This window comes from Marmota flaviventris, chromosome 9, assembly GCF_047511675.1.
Source record: "Marmota flaviventris isolate mMarFla1 chromosome 9, mMarFla1.hap1, whole genome shotgun sequence".
NCBI lineage: Eukaryota > Metazoa > Chordata > Mammalia > Rodentia > Sciuridae > Marmota > Marmota flaviventris.
In genome coordinates this window covers 28862280-28882149 of record NC_092506.1, presented here as the reverse complement: position 1 = coordinate 28882149, position 19870 = coordinate 28862280, and the positions used below count along the sequence as shown (strand labels likewise).

General features: G+C 36.6%; 1 protein-coding gene across 1 annotated transcript in view; it reads left to right on the top strand.

The window, feature by feature from the left end:
- The window catches only part of Iftap (intraflagellar transport associated protein), a 57701-nt gene extending 38960 nt beyond the window's left edge, over positions 1-18741 (top strand). Inside the window, exons 3-7 of the mRNA XM_027936607.2 lie at positions 12-169; positions 1303-1374; positions 2777-2843; positions 12229-12368; positions 18508-18741. Of these exons, the coding sequence (XP_027792408.1) occupies positions 12-169; positions 1303-1374; positions 2777-2843; positions 12229-12368; positions 18508-18657 (587 nt within the window). The 3' untranslated portion in view covers positions 18658-18741. The remainder of the gene's footprint in view (positions 1-11; positions 170-1302; positions 1375-2776; positions 2844-12228; positions 12369-18507) is intronic.
- The last annotated feature ends 1129 nt before the right edge of the window (positions 18742-19870 follow it).

Sequence of the window (19870 nt, the reverse complement as noted above, 5' to 3'; positions counted from 1 at the left end):
TATCATTTCAGAAGATAATGTGACCAAAAGAGGAGCACTTGGAACTGACGGTTCTGGAAAAATATTTACCTCAGTAAAATTTACTCATAAAAATGAACCAAATGACCACCATCTTAGAAATACAACTGTATTTCATCAGACTTCATCACAATCTTCAGAAGAAGAACAGGTAATACTGTAGCACATTTTGGAAACAATGTGAGAACCAGGGTGTTCTTCATAAATTAAAAATGAAGCCATAAGAAACACTGGACAGTCACTCGATTGGTAACTTCTAGTTCTAGGAGTGACATTGGGGCATTTTATTGAAAATCATGATCACATTTCAGTATTTTAGCAGTTGTCATTTATGACAGTAATTTGGTTATCCCAACTGTATTAAAAACCTTGTTGGATATGCCATCTACAAATTCTTGAAATTATTTATATCAAGGAAATTATTTATTATTTATAGCAAGGAAAGTTTCTTGCTCTACTTCTTTGTGTAGATTGGGGCTTTCTTTTACCTGCCCTAGAGCCATCTCTTGCTAACTTAAAGTAGAAAGTGTTTTGGCTTCTGCAGTAAATGTTGGGTGTTCTCTTCCTAATCTTCAAGACTTTAGAGACTCTTCATATTCTCCTTGGCTTTGTTTTTACATTATCAAGGAATAATGGCAGACATTGTCCTACTTTTTAAGCCATTTAGTTTCTATTTCTGCCTTATCATGTCTTCTTTGTGATATTATAGACAGGACTATATAAGAGATTATGTAATTATATAAGAGATTACACAAGGGAACAAAAATCTCCGAGTTAGCAATGTGTTAATAAACAGCAGAGGCCCATGGTTCCTTATTTCCAGAATTTGCTTTCAGTGATGATTGTGAGATAGGAACTGTTTTTCCTTAGAGGATTCATGCTTTACTGGCAATTATTGGTTATTAGGTCTATAATATATATTGATTCTTTGATCAGCATGTGAAAAGCAAAGAATTGCTAGATGGCCTTGTTTTCTGGTAACTTGAAGGTATTGTATTGCATTCTCCGATTTGTCCATCACAGATTCCTTGGAAGGAATAGGAGGTGGGGAGTGTTCCGTTTCACACATGAAAATGCTGGGTTAACTGGTCTGTAGGTTACCTTGTAGATGAGGCTGTAGAGGACAGGAGTAGAAGTCACACGTCTTAAAACCTGCTCCCTGATTACTTCCATGGCTTAGAGAATAGTCTTTCATGAATAAGTAATTAACAAATCGCAGAAGATCAGCTTCTTTATTTTTAGTTGTTTCATGTTCCCATCAATATGTCCTCATTGTATTTTCAGATAGTGATGGATGAAGGTCAAAAAGTTGGCAGTTCCCTTCAAGGTGATCTGAACAGGGCAGGAAAGATCAAGGTAAGGCACAATTTAATTTTCTTGCATGGTAAAAAACCCATAACAAACAAACATCATAAGACTCGTTTGCTTTCTTTTATACAAAATTGGAGATTTCAGCAGATTTTTCCTTGCTAGTGTCTCTCTTTTCTCTCTCTCTCTCTCTCTCTCTCTCTCTCTCTCTCTCTCTCTGTGTTTTAACTGGTGTTTGAATATCTTAAACTATTCTTGCTTGGCTTGGTTCTGGATCTTTTTTCCTTAAAGCTTAACAAATAGAAGGGGTGCTTTGAGAGAGTAAAGTGTCCTTAATCTCCTTTAGCATATACCATCAAGAAAAATGACAACATAATATGATAGATACTCAAATTTTACTACTAAAACCATCATATGGCAGATACTTTTGGATGCCATGTAATAAACGCATTCATATTCTTATATGCAATGGAAGTTACCATTTTAAATTCCTATGGAGTAGCCGTGTCTGCTATTACAAGTAGAACTAAGAGGAGAAAGACAGCCTGCTTTTGAATTGCAATTCTGAAGTCTAAGTTTGTAATTTTAAAGTATTTTGTTAGGCCCATGTTTAGGTCGTGAGCACAAAAATGCATTGAGACCTTATGCTTTTACTACTTGTCATTTGTACCACTGGTGAAATCATCTTCTTATTTACACTCGTTGATATTCCCCTGAGATGAATTAGTTCATGTCTGAAATGTTACCATTTTGCTAATATAAAATGTCTCATTGTCAGCTTGCAGTGGAAAGCAGTATTCCAGGTGGAATAGTTTTTCATTGAAATGCTGCTATTGTGTCTGTAAAGGTCACTTGCTCTGCTTTTTCCCTTTGAAGTAATTTTCAGTTTTAATTGTTTGAAAGAGAGCACACTTGCTTTTTTGCCCTGCTCACCTCTCTTGTGATTTACCTGGGGCAGGATGATTTTGTTTGGAATGAACTTTTCTCTCCTGCTTTCTTTCTTTTCTTCTCTCTGGCTCTTCAACATTAAAAGGAAGTCGACTGTTATGTTAATAGCCAGATCCTCACCACCATCATTTGCTCAAGAAGCAATACAACAAAAACAAAAAACAGAAACCCTGTTTAGGACTGTCTTGGTGGTAGTATATATCCTGGGAGAGGATGTGGGACAAAGTCTCTTTTCAAAAACTCCCAACCTCTTTTTTTTTCCCCCTTTCAGCATAGAGAGCTGACTATGGTGCTTGCAAAATCCAGGCCAGCATCCAAATTTACTGCTTTTTTTCAGATGGGAAAGCACATGAACACAAAGGGTTTGAGCTGGGAGTTAGAATTGATGAGAAAAGTAGTTTCTACTGCTCAGTTGAGTGTTATGGAAGTGGATTCATTGACTTCATGGCATTTTTTTTTCTTCAAGTCTAATATGCATAAAATAATGTTAATCCTTTTCTAGGTAGACAACTTCCTAGATTTAGAAGATTTTGATATGGATGAAGAGATTGAGCCCCAAATGAGCAAGGGTATGCTTTCTATTTTTTTTCATACTGCTAACTACTTTACAAGTAAAAAAGTACAAGTAAGGCTTTAGACAGCTTTCTTTCTTTCTTTCTTTTTTTTTTTTTTTAAACAATCCTTACCTCTACCTCCTATGAAACAGGAAAAACTGAAGCTGTGGAAATTTCTGTTTCAAAAACAAATGTTTCTCCAGCTGGATCAAAGCCTTTGGAGGATTGTAAACCTTTGGTCTTAAGTGAAATGAAGCTGCCCTCTGTCCCTACAATTTACCACATGATTGATTCTTGAGTGATTATTTCAAGTAGAGATAAGTCATAAAGTCATCTCTGTATTTCTCAGAAACACAGTGTTGTAAATGGAGATTATTTTTGAGAATAAGAAATAATGATCGCTCATAAAGTTCATAAATATATCAGAAATGATCATAAATATAAACTAAAAGAAAATCCACATTTTTGTTTTTAAAAACTCTCCATTAAATATGTAAATTACTGAAGATACAGACATGTTGCAAATGTTTTTTTGTGGGCATTTTTGCAATGGGCTGGACTGGAAGGGGCTTCATGTTAGGCCATTGGTGTTTAAATGCATGATGGGTTTTTTTCCTTTGCCAGTTAATATCTCTGGGTAAGCATAGGTATCCTTTGTTGATCAAAAGATCTTTGAAATATATTCAAAATTAGGTTTTTTTTTTTTTTTTAAAACATCCATTCCTCATGTAATATGCAAGAATGTCTCAAAAGTCAAGGTTAAACTTTAAGGACAGGTCAGTTGACTTAACTGATGTTTACAGTCTTTGGGTGGATTATGGTCATTGTTGGGGGAAGGGTGGGGTTTAAAATTTTTTTTTTAGTTGTTGATGGATCTTTATTTTATTCATTTATTTATATGTGGTGCTGAGAATCCACAACCCCAGCCCAGAAGTTTGGTTTTTTAAATACTTAATTGGGAGTTAAAGTGACTGGGTAGAATTGGCTTGGGAATGGCAACTATCTGTAAATTGGTTGTCAATTCCTCACTCTGGCTTTGGGTGTTTGAATTGGTGAGACTTTGGTAATTAGAAGCAATCAGCACTTTTATTCCACTTCCAAACATCACACTACTCCACCAAAGAGTTGGTTCTCAGGCACTGTATTAACCAGTAGACTCTGATTTTAAGTTATTTATTTGATTTAAGTGTGGTCAGAGATCTAAAGGAATCACATCTTCCACGGAGGCTTCTCCAGCTCTATATCCTGGATGGCTCTGAATTGCTGTGGGAAGTATGGGGGCTCCCGCTGGACTAGAAGGGAGAGGTAAGCACTGTTACGAAGCAGTGCTTAGAGCAAGCACACTGTTTTGGGTTTGGGGTGACTAGGAGAAGGAAGCAAGGTAAGAAATGCAGATTCCTAGGTCTTGCTCCTAAGAGTCTAATTCAGAAGCTCTGCAGTGATATCTGGTGATCTGCATTCAGAACCCACACTCCATGCAATTGCATATGGTTAGTTTGAAGATGACACTTGAAGACAGTTCTAATCTGCCTGTAATACATTTGCTATGTAAAATCAGTTTTATAGGAGAACACAGATGTGTCTACTTTGCACATTTTTGTGGTGGTTTAAATTTATCATTTCCTTCCAGCAAAGATAAGGTCTGTATATTGACATAAACCAATATAGCCAGCAATTCCAATTTAATCTTTTAAATTAGCCTTTTAACCTTTTCCTTTTATTGTTGCATCTTTTTCTTTACACATTTTCAAGTTGCATCTTTTAATTACCAGATTTATTCCTTTCTTCATAAAATGAAATATAAACATCTCACTAGTATGATTTTTCCAGAAAGCAGATAATAGGCAGTCTTGCATTTGTATATAAAGGTTACTGAAGCTAAACCAAGTCTCAGTGGACTTGAACAAACTGGTCAAGACCCTCCCACATGTAAAATAATGTACAAAGCCCCTGCTGAAAATCGATCCAGGCTTCAATGATTTATTCTAATTACCCAAAAGACTACCAGGTCATCACAATTTTCATACAATCTGGGTCACTTGAAAGGAAAAAAAGAAATTAAATAGTTTGTGCCAAGGTGAATTTTAGTTTGGGCCTAATTTGTATTACACTTCAGGAATGTGAGCAGAAGGCAAATATTTATATCAGATGGGAAATGTGACATTTTAAATAGGCAAGTTGCTTGTATAATTTTGGCAGCTGGGAAGTTTACTGATTAGATTCTGTTGTTATTGTTAAGCAACAGACTTGCCTGGGGCAACAAGAAAGTGAGTTGCATATTGTTTTTCTACCATTGATTTTATTTGTTCACCTTATTCATTCTCATAAATATTCTCTAAGATTCAGGAAGGAGATTCTTTCTCAATATTTGAATTAGCATTTTGGCAGCCCAGGTGGAGAGAGTGGAGACAGTTTTTCAGAGGAACCAACTTTGTGCAGTGGTATTGAGCAGTTGTTTGAGGGTGACATTTGCCAGGATGCTAGGTGCCCTGTGTTTATTTGACATCAAGTTAACCAGTTTTTCTCCTTCAAATTTAAGGTAAGGTAGTTAGCCTGGTGACTGTCATGCCTCAGATACAATAGCTCAAACTGTTCTCCAGCAAAATTATAATTTGGAATAGCTGTTAGTTGTTATGCTGAGGCCATTAAAGTAGGAAGACTCTTCTGTTCATTGTTATGATTATGATTATTTTTGCCTCTGTAGTTGATTCTACCTCTTTTCTGGCTGAGGGCAGATGGCTCAAGAGATTATTTTTTTGAGGGCCAGTTGTCAAAATCATGCTTTCTTCTATAGGTCTCTTGGCCAGTGGGTGGATTTATATGGTGGCTAATTGTGTGGAATGAAACAGGCACTGATTACTGCTCAGTCATTGGCAGTAATTTTTTATTTTTAAGTTCTCTAGTACTTCTAATCATTTTTAGTCAATAAAGGGTGAGTACATACAATTTTAAAAAATTCCTTAGTTATCTGCAACTTTAACTGAAAAGGTCGGGCGAACATCGGAGGAATAGACCACCAAGAGACTGTCTCATGCAACAGCAAAGGGTTTATTGGGGGTCCAGCATGCTGGGGCTCAGAGCTCGCTTTGGAGGAGTGGAGAGCCAAGAGCCCCGAGAACAGCTTGAGCAGAGCTTATATACATTCTTTGGAAAGGGCAGGGACCTCATATACAGCATAACAAATCATCACACACCGCGGGAAAATCAAACAACAACTCTTAACTATGATTAGTACATTCATTGGCGGGAACAAGTCGGGTAGGGGTGATTGGTCAGCACAAAGAAGGGTATACATTCGAACTGATTGGCTTAAGTCCTGAGATGTGTACGTGCTGGACTGCACGGTTTCTTTCCGAGAGGGTGGGTTGTTTTTACAGAACAGCCAGATGGTCAGGGGAGATTTCAACATACATTCCAGTGGCTTTTCCGGGAGTTGTTTTTAACTGCCACATGAATTTTAGGTTCCAAATGCAACTTAACAGAACTTAAAAACTTTTCAGAACTTGAAACAAATCTTATCCTTTACATTTCAATTTCTTTAACCTTTCATAATCAATTTTGGGCAACCTACGAATGACCAGGATTCTTATTCAACAAATATTTAAGAAGTACAGCTGGTCCGGAACATAATGAAGAATGAAAGATAACAGATTCCCGCCCTTATAATTCACAATTCATTGGAAGAATTAGGCACTTATCATGTAATCACAAATATATGATTATAGATTGTTCTAGATCTCATGAAAGCATAGGGCAGGGGAACTTTAGTTTGTCTAAGGTATCAGAAAAAGCTCTCTGAAAGCCTAAGATCCAAAGGATGAGTAACCATGAACTAGATATGTAGGTAGGTGAGGGTAGGAGAGAGAGGAAAGTGTAGGAGCAGCATGTGTAGAGGTCCTAAGCTAGGAGAAAAGGGCACATTTCAGCCAACTTAAAATTTAGACATTTTATTTTTTTATTTAGAACTGTTAGAGATCATTCTTTCATGGCCTTTCATTCTTTCATGTTAGAGAACATTCTCTGATGGCTAGTCCTGTATTGGAGAATCTGCCTTAGTGGTCTGATGTCTGTTCCAGGCATCAGCATTTGGAAAGCTCCCCAAGTGATTCTAAGGTGCAGTAACAGCAGGGAATCATCTCTAGATGGGAGTCTGGGGGTGTTTCTCTTGGAGTCCCCATTTATGGAATGTGGGGGTATGAAGCTACACCTGGGTGCCAGCTGTGCAGACCTTCTCTTAGTGGGGAGTAATCAAATGTCTAGGCTTGAAAGGAAGGCCTGCTAACAGAGCCCAATTTTAACTGTAGACAAGCCCAGTTTTCAAAATCAGCTCTGCCAGTAAGTTAGAAAGTTCATACTTTGATTTTTATTATTCTAACTCCTGCATACATTTATCTTTGTACTTGTACGATAGATGGTTATGATTTACTATTGCTGTCAAATGCCCCATTCATGAAGTAAGTCTTCCCTATTTTTCCCTAACTTCTACTTGGATGAGCAGTAATTTTCTTCTGCACTTCTACTTTCCTTTGTTCTGTATCTTTTTTTTTTCCTTTGCAAAGTGTGTTTTAGGTTGCTTGTAAGCAGCATAAGGTTTATATAAATGCATTTATGTAAACACACATATATACATATACACATATATTTTAAATCTATATTTAATCAGAATGTGTTAGTTCACTTATATTTAATGTAGTGAAATTATTTAGATTTAAATCTATTATCTTGCTATTGGGAAACTTGCCTTGCAATGTGGGAACTGTTGGGAAACCCTGAGATCTATAGGTCAACTGTGTTGATAGTTGCACTGATGTTGCAAAAGCACTGATTGGTGGAGAAGCTGGTACCTTAATGTCAGTTAAGGTAGTTGCATCAAAACATACTAGTAGTTATAAATAATTTGTTATAAATTTATAGTCAAAACAAATGCCAATTTCCATTGAAAATTCCCTTGATGAAGTAGTAAAAATTCCTCTTTTTTCTAAATCTTGGTTCTCTGAAAGCCTGAGATGATTTGTAATGATTTATGTGCTGAAATAGCAAATTCCCACAAAGCACTTCTGCTGCAAATGGAGATACACTGGTTGTCGTATAGAAAAATACAAGTGATTAAGTGGTATGCTAAACTAGTTTTTCCCTTTCATGAATCACCATTTTTAAAGAATGACTGACACACAAACTATAGTTCTGCAAAATGAGTGATGTGAGTCTGTCTCTTCAAGGAAAGCAACTGATAGTATTCATTGCTAATGACAAAATTGGCAATAGATCAAGTGAAATTAAAATTTTAGAAAACTTATATCCAGTACTGTGAGCTTGATGGCTTCTCAATATTTGAAAGCTTTTTTGGTAAAAATGCTGATATAAACTAATGTGATTTTTATTCTGCATAATGAAGTATGTCAACATTTGGAAGATCTGCATAACACAGTGAATCAATATTTTCCAAGTAAGCAATTCATGATGTTACAAAATTTTACATAGAGGAAATAACCATCAGCTTGTGAGATAGACCAATGGATTTTAATGACCAATGTGAAAAATTTAACAATATGGTTTCAGATTTTTTTTGCCAAAACTAACCTTTAAAAAAACTCTATCATTTGTCACCTTCTGGTGTAGTAATAAAAAATATTCATAATCATATAAAAAAGACAAGATAATTTTTCCCTTTCCAACTACTCATCAGTGTAAGAGTAGATCTTCGTTTACTTTAACTGAAACAGGATATTTTAAAAATTGAAGAAACAAATATAGAATTCAGCTTTCTTCCTTAAGCCAAACATTAAATAGATTTGAAAAAAAAATAACACTTGTCACTATTTTCTTTGTTTTGGGAAAATATGTTTTTCATGAAAATATTTGAATATGTAAATAGGATTAATTTTAATGATTCATTAAATAGTATTGGAATGTTTGTGAGCTTTAAAGTAGTATTCTGATTAAATATAGATTTAGAATATATGTGTATATATAACCCATATATACAAAAGCTCTTCGGGATCTTAAATAATTTTTAAGAACCACTGAAGTAGACTTTCCTAGCTGGCAGCTATGTGTTGAGGGATGGCTAATGCATTTCTTAAACATATTCCTTTTGGATGTAGAAGTCTGAACTTTCAGGAACTATCAGCTATTTTACATGGTAACTGTTACAGTTTGGATATGAAGTGTCCCCCAAAGATTCATATATTGATATATTCATATATTGCAACAATGCTCAGGGTGCAATTTTAGCGAATTGATGGGATCCTGAGGGCTCTGACTTCATCGGTGGATTAATCAATCTTCAGATAGCTCAATGGACTGCTGGGATGGGGTAGAAGCTGTAGGCAGGTGGGCATGTTGGGGGAAGCAGGCCATGGGGTGTACCCTTGAGGACTATGTTTTATCGCCAGTCCTTCTTTTGTTCTCTTCTCTGCTTCCTGGCTGCCATCAGTTGGGCAGATTTTCTCTGCTAGGGCCTTTTGCCGTGATGTTCTGCCTCACTTTGGGTCCAAAGCAGAACTGACCAGGCCCTGAAACCTCTGGAACCAGGAGCCAGAATAAATCTTTCCTCCTCAAAGTAGTTTTCCTCAGATGTTTGCCATAGTGATGAAGAGTTAACATTAGTAGCAAATGAACAGATTGGTTAATTTTATAAATATGCTGGGCAGATTAAATGTTATTGCAGTCTGAATTAGATTGGTGAGTTTTTAATATATCAGATTACATGGATAATAACCTTTGACTTGCTGATCATTGACTAAAATCAATAGACAAATGACATGAATAGATAGTTCATAAATATTAGAAATTCTTCAGTCTGCCCACCAAATTCTTCATTCTTAAGATGAGATTAAAATGTTCCAATCAGTCTTGCCATTCATTTCTGGAAGTTGCCCTGTGGCTCATATCAGCCAAAACAGTGACATTTAGTTAGGATAAAAATGAGGCTTTGGATGTTTTAGAGATAATAGTTAGGATTGGGTTAAGTCTCTTAAAACACTTCAGTTTTAGAAAGTTTTACAAGGAATTTCAGAAATCCTATTCACCACCATCAGTGAATACAATAATTTTTCTTCCTGAGAGAATATGGGCTTGTGCATAAATAACATACCTACAATTGTAAAATGGCTACAAGACTGCAGCTTTCTTCGTAACATGTACCCTGCTGGGCTGTTTTTGTTCATGTCATTTTACCCTTTTGTAAATCTGTCATCTTCAGAGTTAGAGACATTCAATTTTGTTCTTGATTATTCTGACTGATTTTAAATGTGAAAGAATTATCTTGTAATAATCTTTCATTTTTGAGGGAAAATCTACAAAATCCTATTGGCAGGTCGACTCTTGATCCTTTCTGTTCAGTTTAAAAGCTGATCCATAGGGAATTCATCTCCTGTCTCCAGGTATTGGTTGTGAATTCACTACGCAGAAGGTACTGTGTTAGGCACCAATAGATATGCATTGGTGCATTTCCCTTTACACTGAAGAAACGAATGACAGAAATTTAACATGTGGAGCATACAGTCTTGTTGTTTTGAAAGAATTGTTCCCATGGCAGTAGAACTGTTGTGAAACAAATTTTGTTGAAAATCCTACCTTCTTGCAAATAGATTGGGGAAGTGAAGAGTTTTAGTAAAGCGAGTACAGCCGTGTCCTCCTCACAGCACTGTTTGTCATTCAGAACAGTGATCTTAAATAGCCTTGGAAACACGATTGATTTTGATTTCACATTTGAACTGGTGCTGCACTGGCAGATAATGGTTCCAGGAGATATTGGTTTTCACATTAAGAGATCTGGACTTTCTCTTTCTTGTCTTGTTGTGGCAGGCCCTACCCAGGCTTGGATCAGTCCTAGGCCACTCCACAAGGAGCTCAGTGAGGGAATTTAGCTCTTAACTCATAAACAGGTACCTTACAGTGCCAGTCTGTCAGCCAGCCATATTGGATTTAAACGTTACTTCTCTGTGTATCTTGTATATAACCAAGATAATGTGCTACAGTAGTGACATTTCTTGACCCTGAGTTTAAGTGTATAATTTGATCAAGTTAAATAAAACATATAATGAAAATGCTTATTTTTAGAAGTTCATGATTGACATCATGGGCTAAAATATGAGCTCGTGGATAGACTGCTTGGCTGTGTTCTTTGTTGCTGTGGAATCTCGAGTAAGGTTATTCAGTGCTCAGAGCTCATTGATTGCAATACAGGAAATAACAGCAATTGGGAGGATTAGCTGTATTAATGCATATAAAGTGCTGGGCATGTAAGTGTTGGCTGGTATCATTGTTTTTATTTCTGCTAATGAGTGAGATCATATTCTAAGATTTCAAAAACTGATCATAGCAGAGCTACCCTTGTCACCATCTCCCCACTGCAATTCTCAGTTTCCAGACTATGTCCCAAGAATTTATGAGGATATTTTTGTGAGGGTGATATCTACTGTGGTGAGAGATGCATTTCAAATATTAATTTCAGTTTTTGAGGATCAGTACCTGCTCAGTTATCTCCTTATATGTGCTGCCATTGGCAACAGCCAAGGCAAGCCTGTTGGTAATTAATCAGTTCCACTGAGAACTTAATTAGCAGCTTCATTAGGATCATCCTCGAGTAGCAAGCAGCAGAATCCTGAGCCAGCTGCAAATTCCTGGCTAGCTCTGGCTAGCCCCTCTGGCCTGATGGAAATTCAGACTGAGGAAGAAACCTGTTGTGCTTCGATTTGTTTGTCTTCCTTCAAGAAGGCTGTGGAATATCACTGGTTGTCTGTGATGTATTCATGAACTATGTGAAGATAAGGGAACATATCCATTTATAATGAATTGGCCAGAAAACCAAGATTGGTTATTGAATTCTTGTGTTTGGGCTGAGCAAGCAGGAAACAGGTTGTTGTTTGCGAGTGTTGAAAATGAGACCATGCATTTTGAATATGATAGAGTACTTCATTTTTCTGCTGAAAGTTTAAAGTACTTCCCTTCTAGCATCATTGTTTTGTAATATATATACATATATATATATATTTGAAATATTGCTGTATTGTTACAGGATGAAATCAACACTCCATTTTCTTTTTCTTTACCCCTAAGGAAAATATGGGAAAATGAGACAAAAGTAGCATCTTCCTTGTTTTCCTGTAGAAGTAGAAATTGGGCTAGGAGTGAAAGGCACAGTCAAGGTACTCCAGAACCAGCATTTCTGCCAAACCCTTTGGATGGATTGTAACTTTGCAACAGTAACATAAAAATAAATACATCAGCATCCTATTTTACAGAAAGGGTATCCCTGGAGTCAGTTTCTCAAATGAAATGGGCCTGTTTTGCATGGGCATGTCTAACTCACTTTTTTGACTCTTCTAAGGTTTTTAGATGACTTAGGTAAATTATGGACTTTGCAGAGATCAATTGAAACCTTTGTATCCAACAGATTTCCTGCTGCTTCCAGGACAAGTGGAAGAGGATGTGAGCACCAGTGTTTGTTCTTTCATTCCTTCTGTGGACAAGCCTCTCGCTGCTGAGGGGAAGCCAAAGCCCACTGTTAAGGGAACAGAGAAGCAAGCAGAGGAGGTACTGCACAGGGAATTCATTTCAATACAGCCTGGATTTTGTAATTTGTCCTTTTTATACCCATGTGCTTTTGTATTTTTCTCAGGTTTGGGAAAATTTAGAATTGAAGTAGTTTAATTGATCTCTCTCACTTTTATATATCTCTAATGTGTATATTTCTTTTTAAACCCATAGAACACTTTTGTTTTTATGTGGAAACTATTTTTGTTTAATGCTGTATGCAAGGCTATAGAACAGTACCACCTAGGGATCACGCATTAGAAGGAACAGATAATTTCTTATCTCTGTTAGTCTGAACTGGCCATGTTTCTTATTATCATTATTTCTAAGGTACTGTGAACCTTTTGTATTAGTTAAGGTCAGGTTAGGCTGCTATCACAGAGAATCCCAATAATAATTTAATGGGAAGTAGAAGTTTATTTCTCTCATTTGACAGTCTGTAGAGGATCTTAAAGTAACCAGGTGGCATCGTCAAGGACCCAGTTTCTTTCTCTCTGGATGTCCACTACCCCTTGGGAAAATGTCCTCTTCTGCATGTCCTCCTCTGAATCAGGTCACCTTTATAAATGCAGGGGCAGGAGATGGGAGCTTGGGAGCAAGGCTGAGGACCCAGGGCCCTTCGTTGCTGCTCACATTCCTTTGTCAAACACTTAGTTGCATCTTCATGTCTAGCCACCGAGGAGCCTGGGAAATGTCATCTAAACATATGCATCAAACACAGGGAAGAATCGAATCTCTGCTCTACATTTACTTTCCCAAATGTAAAACTTGGAGGTCATCTTTTGCTATTATTTTGTGACTCTTCTATGCATTTAGCAAATGTGCAGCAGTAGAAGTTGATGATGGTGCAGGGAAGTGACCTTTCTCACCCTTCTTGCTCTAAGGTAAAGGGAATTAGGCACAAGACCTTGCTAAGGGCTCTTCATTGTTATTTTCTAATAAAACCCCTAGGACAACTCTTGATTATTTTAATTGTTCAGGTACTTGTCACTAGAAGACATTCTGTTATTGAATTACTCATTCCATTAGAAATAATCCACACATTTCAGTTTTAGATTGCTCTTTTTCTCATAGTATTTTTGTTCACTGACATCACAAAAGTATACCCCAGGATGCTTGAAGGCTTATATTAAACTCCCAAATTGGTTACCAGAGAAATCGATTGGGACAGCCACTTTTCAATATGCTTTTTGAATTACAGATTGCTTTCTCTGAGTTGTAAGGAGCTAAAATTGCAAGGTTATTTCTAGCAGAAACCTGTTTCTTTTGAAGACCCGTTTATGTTCTTGACTTCAGTTGCAACTATACAAGTTATTAGACTGGCTAGTGGACATGGAACCTGATACTTTATAAGAATTTGATTATACCTAGGTGCAATTATAGAATATACATATTGTAGGACTATTATAAAAGTTGTCATAAAGTGTTTTCAGTTAATGGGTTAAAAAAGCTTAATGTTCTCTGAGATCTATCCAATAGCCAGTGAAATACAAATTAAAACTGTCTAAATGTATTTTAAACCTGAATATAAATTTCTAATTTTACAGAAAATATAAACATTTTTTAACATTGGAATCAAAATGATATGAAAAGTTTTTGTGTTGGCAAACTTCTCAGCCATGAATGAATGACTTTTGGTATCTTTTGAATATCCAGACTAATATTTTGGTTGGAATTTTTATTACTAATCATTACTTTTTTGAGAAGCTTTCCACAACTGTCTAGATTCACAATATTACACCATCTGTTTCTTGGTTTAATAGCATTAATCTTATTTTAAAGCATCTAATGTCAGTAAAAGAACATAATCATTAGTTTCCAGAAATATGTCTTGTAAGGGCCTACCAGAAGGCCATTTGGGGGCTGGAAATGGTACTTGCTTTCTGTGACTTCAGTCTGCAAAGATGAACATTTGTCCTGAATGTCCTGCCTTCCTCTTACTTGCCTATTAAGAGCCCATCAACTTTCTGATATGGATTGGGTCTTTTTAAAAATTTCCCCTTTTTTATTATGGTTTTATACGCATGTATTTTCCTCTTAGAGTTCAACATTTTCCAAGAACTTTCCTCTTCTTATTTGTAAATAACTTCTTGCCGTGGTTGCTCTATTTTGAGGAATCTTGGAAGTTTTGAATACCTTTATAGAGCAAAATGAATTCACATTGGAAAGAGGAAAAACTGTAGAAGCCATAGAAGAAGTCACAGAAGAAACTTGAGCTGTGTTTTAGTAGGAGATCTCCTATTTTGCCAACTGTGAAGAGAGTTTATTTACCATATTATTTTGTACACTTGCCTACAGCTAAATGCTGCCATTATTGACTTGAGCATTAGTTCTGTTTTCTTTAATTTGCCTATGTGGTACTATGAATGAAAATGTGTCTAACAGTGTCTCTGTTAGAATAAGTCACATGAGTAATTTAAAGGAAACTTGGGGTTTTCTAATAGTGCACAAATTCTATTTTCTGAGAGGCTACAAAAAGATTTCAATTAGATTTGAAATTAGACATCTGAAATCCACACATTCCTCTCAGCTCCTTGGGCAAAAATAACAAGTTAATAACTTAATTCACAAGGTTTTTTTTTTTGTTTGTTTGTTTAGCAGCAGGGGAGTTAGTGTTCTACTGAACAAATTCTTCTTTGAAATAAATCAGAATTTCTGTTTGGAATTGAAGACCTTGGAGTCTTAATAGTTTAGAACCCTAAAATGAACCCAGCTTAGAAGAAGAGAATTCTTGGAGTGCACTTCAGCACCCACAAGTTGAAACACAGAAATAGAAATCCAACCTTGGTGTATTTTAAAAGCTATCACTTGGGAGGTCACAGTGATGTTTTCTGAACTGCAGTCCTCCTTTGAATCACATATGTGTCCCTTGTCTTGGAGGAGTGTAAATTCACTCAAGCATGTCTTCATAGGTTTATTAAATTCAAATGCAAAAGGTCAGAATGAGTGTTGATCTTGGTACCATACAAGACAGGCAATAAATATTTATGGAGTGAACAAATAACATGGTTGGGGTCATTTTCTCCTTTCTTCTCTCTCGATTCATCCTCTTCAACTTGCAAACGTGTTCAAATCTCTCTCATCCTCAACAAACCGGAACAGAACAAGGAAAAGCAACCTTCCCTTCCCCTTGGACCTCTCTTTGGTTACTGTGTATTTATATTTGTTTTCTCTCTCCCTCTCTCTCTTCTTCTGTCCCCACCCCCACAATTTCAGAAGCATTAGGTTCTACTGGTTGATCTTTCTTCCTTTCCACTCATTCAGTATGGTGCACAATGTGCTTGATCTCCATCACCTGCCTGGATGTTATCAGAATGGAGAAACCAATTACTTCACAATGATCCCATTGAGTGGACACTTGTAATCTTTATTTTAATGGATCTCTATACTGTGACACCACTGATCTTCCCCTGATGCTCCTGTTTCACTCGTTCTTACTTCCTTGTTCTCTGACTGTGTACTTCTCTGATTGTTCTTCTCTGACTCCTTTGGGTTTTTTTCCCCATCCATCCTTAATGAATTGGTGTTCCCCAGGGTTCCTGCTTAGTGTGGTTTTTCCTACGCTACATACTTGGGTGCATTTTCATATTAAATCACTACCTGTTATGTTTCCAAATCAGTATCTCTAGCTTTAGGCCTTTTTTTCCTGAGCCTTAGGTTTGTATATTTAAGTGATCTCTATCTGGCTTCTTTCAGGTACCTTGAGTTCAACATGTTAACCACTGAACTCATCTTTACCTGCTTCCCTTCCTGTACTCTTCTCCCTTCAGCCATTTCCATATCTAGTCAGTCATTAAGCACTGCTAATTTTACTTTCTAAGTATTTTTTCGATCTTTGCTACCCTTGCCCTGTTCTCATTATTTCTTGCCTGGATGGCTTCAGCAGGATCTCAGTAGCCTTCCATCTCATGCCCCTCAGATCTACCCTCTGTTTAACCTTCACAGTGAGCTGTGTTGATACAATCTCCAAGAAGGTAGGGCATCTTTCTTTTTTGTACTCCAGCTCCTATTTTATTGTGGGCACTCAGTAGACAGTTGAATAAATGAAGGAGTTTAGCTGAAATGCATAGAGGACCAAGTATCTGCCCTGTTTTAAAAAGAAAATCCTTCGGGGACTTTCCATCTTCTCTATGATGACTTGGCATTACTGCCATCTCTTGCCACTTTTTTACAGCTTATAGTGTGACAATGCTGAACTCCTTTCAGATGCAGGAATGTGCAATTCTGCATCTTATTTTTAATCCTGCATCACATTTCCCCTGCAAAGCTGTTTCCTCTCAGCCTTGTTACCTTGTACACCCCTTCTAGCAGTCTCAGCTTCCTTTCCAACCCCCTCCAACCTGGTCTGGGGAAGTGGCCATTCTCTGTCTCCGTCACCTCTTATTTATACCATTTGTGCTTTCCACATTTTATTATAGTGATTGTTTATGTATTTATCTCATTTGTCTGTGATTTCATGCAAGTCTTCATATTTGTAATCTCAGCACCTTACACAGTGCCTAGAATTTAAAGGAACAGAGTTTGTGGAAAGAATGGAAAATAGCTGAATGATTGCAAGAGACCATTCCTCGAACATTTTGACTCTGGGGTAAACTGGCCATGTGGAATTATATCCCCTAAATGGTTTAAAATATCTGGAGTATCATATTTGGCCTTTGCAAATGTGAAATTATTATATCTTTGGTTTCTTGCCTTTCTATTTCAGCATTTAACAGACTACCCAGGAAAATAATTTAACAATATCAGTTGTTAAAAATTCTTAGTTTATAAGAAATTATATATTTAAGTATCTTTTTTATACCCAAAAGTTTATTATAAATGAATAATCTTCACACTGGCATTTTAAAAATGAGTTTATAGCCTGGCATAATGGCGCATGCCTGTAATCTCAGTGGCTTGGGAGGCTAAGCTAAGGCAGGAGTATCACAAGTTCAAGCTAGTCAATGGCAGCTCTTGCCATTACTTTTGTCAAGAAAGCATGCGGGTACTTTCTAATAAAAAGGAAATGACTCAGCCAATGGAATTTGTTCTCTTGTTGCTTTACTAAGAAAGGATGGTAAATGGCTGGTTGTTTGCTCTTAGCACTGCATACCTAACTACAAAACATGCCAAACAGATAGCAGAAATCTACTTTTTTTGATTTCTTTTTCACCTGGGGTAGCAGTGTATAGTTTCTGAGCAGTATGCTCCATTTTTACAAACACTGCAAAAGCTACTCAATGAAATCATCTTCCATGCAAGAATATTTAAAGCAGACTATAGTTTCAGGATATATATTTTTTTCATTCTTGCATGAACCATAGTGTTCAGTAGCACTGTACATATAGAGTTAGATAGAGGTGCAGGTTGATTTCATTGTATCACATACATCATTTGGAGGTTTTTTTAGGGTATGATATAATGAGATGTAGGCATTCTTTTTCTGTTTATTAGAAAATATGCTTTGTATTTATTTTCCTTTAGAAAATCTTAAAGACTCACAAGTTTTGAATAAATAGATAAAATTTGTTTTATCTCTTTGCAGCTTCTCTGACTTTACATAAACTGTTATTTTTTTTTAAATTATTGGTAGAAAAAATGGGATTCTGAGCTTTTCAATTTAAGATAATGCTGTGTGTTTTCATAGCTATTGTTATTAGCTAGGTATTATGGGTATTATCTGAAGAATGATAATAAGGGTAGTCTGTTTTTATCTTTGAAAATTGTGTCTTATTAATATGGGTCTTTTTAGTAAACGGTGAAAATGTACTTATGGTTGGTCTAATCTTAAGGCATATTTTCTCGCATTTTAATGTGACTCCTGTTTTTCCCACGTGTGTCTCTATCCCTGTCACTACAAATGGTAAAAAATGTAATGAATGTGTGCTGGGGAGACTTTCTGATTCTTGCCTTGGGCAGAATTAGTTAATGATATTCATTCAGATACAGCATGGTACAAATGGGGCATATTAAGAGTCCTAAATTAAGTATCCTGAATAATTGAATTTATTTCTTTACTTAAAAACAGCTTAATTAGATGAGAATGTTGATGTCTAAAAAATGTTTAATTAATTATTAGTAGGGAGTTTGTATTTTCACTTTATCTTCATTTACAATAATTATATTATTAATGTTTTTTCTTCCTTTGTTACCTTTATAGATATTTGGTGATGAAGTCCAGCCCTTCTCACTTGATGAAGAATTTGATTATGACAACGTGGCTCTAACCCCCAAGTTCACTGCTGCGGAGATGGAGACCATCAGAGAGCTGTTGAAGCAAGAGAGAAAGAACACCAACGCAGACCTATGACTGATTTACCAAAGCATCTCTGTTTTTTTTGTTTTGTTTTTAGTTCTTCAAGCAGTATCAGAGTAAATGATAAGCTAGCCATAATTCCCTTTGTGGAAATCTTTACGTGTGCCTTCATTTTTCAGAGTTATCTGTCAGTTAGGAGAGAGGGCAACTGACCAGAGAGCTGAGGAGGTGGCCTTGTCCTGTCATATTGTTGCACCCTGTGACTCCTGGGGATGGAGAGGGAAATGGGGACAGGAAGTAAGAATTACCTAAGGGATTATTGATGAGAGCACAGCACAGGGTGCTGCACAAGGGTTAAAGTGAAAAGTGCAGACAGGAGAGCTCCTTTCTGGGTGAAGGACAGTCACAGCTGGGAAACATGTTGTAATACATAGAGGAAAAGTGCTCACAGAGGTCAGAGATGGTGGCATCAGTGTGTGTGTTGAGAGAGCTAGCTTCTGGAATTGATTGGGCTTCGCAGAAAAAGAAGGCTTCTGAGAATTGATTATATGTCATATATAGAATTCTCCAATTTGTTATTAGTGTTAAACCATGTGTGATAGTTACAAAGTACAAGGAATTATTTCTGTATCCAGAATCTTTTAAATTTGAAAAGGCAAGACAACTAGAGAATGTTGGAACATTGGAATGCAAATTACGCAGACCACCCACCAATGCATCAAGGAAAAGAGGGGTGAAGACCCAGAACAAGGAGGAATAATATGCATGAAGTAATTTTTAATGTTGAAGGAATCGGTAACAAATCAAATGTAATTAGTCTTTATTGGTTTTCTTGCCTCTTTTAAATAGATTTTGTCTTTTAAAGTAGTTTTAGGTTTACAGCAAAATTGAGGAAGAAATTAAGAGCATTCCCATATTATTCCCTGCCTGCTCCCTCCCTGACTATCAGCATCCCACACCACTGAGTACATGAGTACATTTGTTTTGTTTTGATCTGATTTTTTTTCCTATTGCTTTTCTTCTCTTTTTTCCCTTGTGATAAGAACACTTAACATGAGATCTACTCTCTTAAAATTTTAGGTACACGATATTGTGAAAGCCAATCCTATACAGTGGGTGTCTAGAACTTACTTATTCATGTGTAACTAGAGGTTTATATGATGGAATAGCATCTCCCTGTTTTCCCTCCCTGAGTCCCTGGTGGCCTCCACACCACCCTCTGCTCCTGTGGTTGATATCAGAGGGTGTGTCATATTTGTCCTTTGGT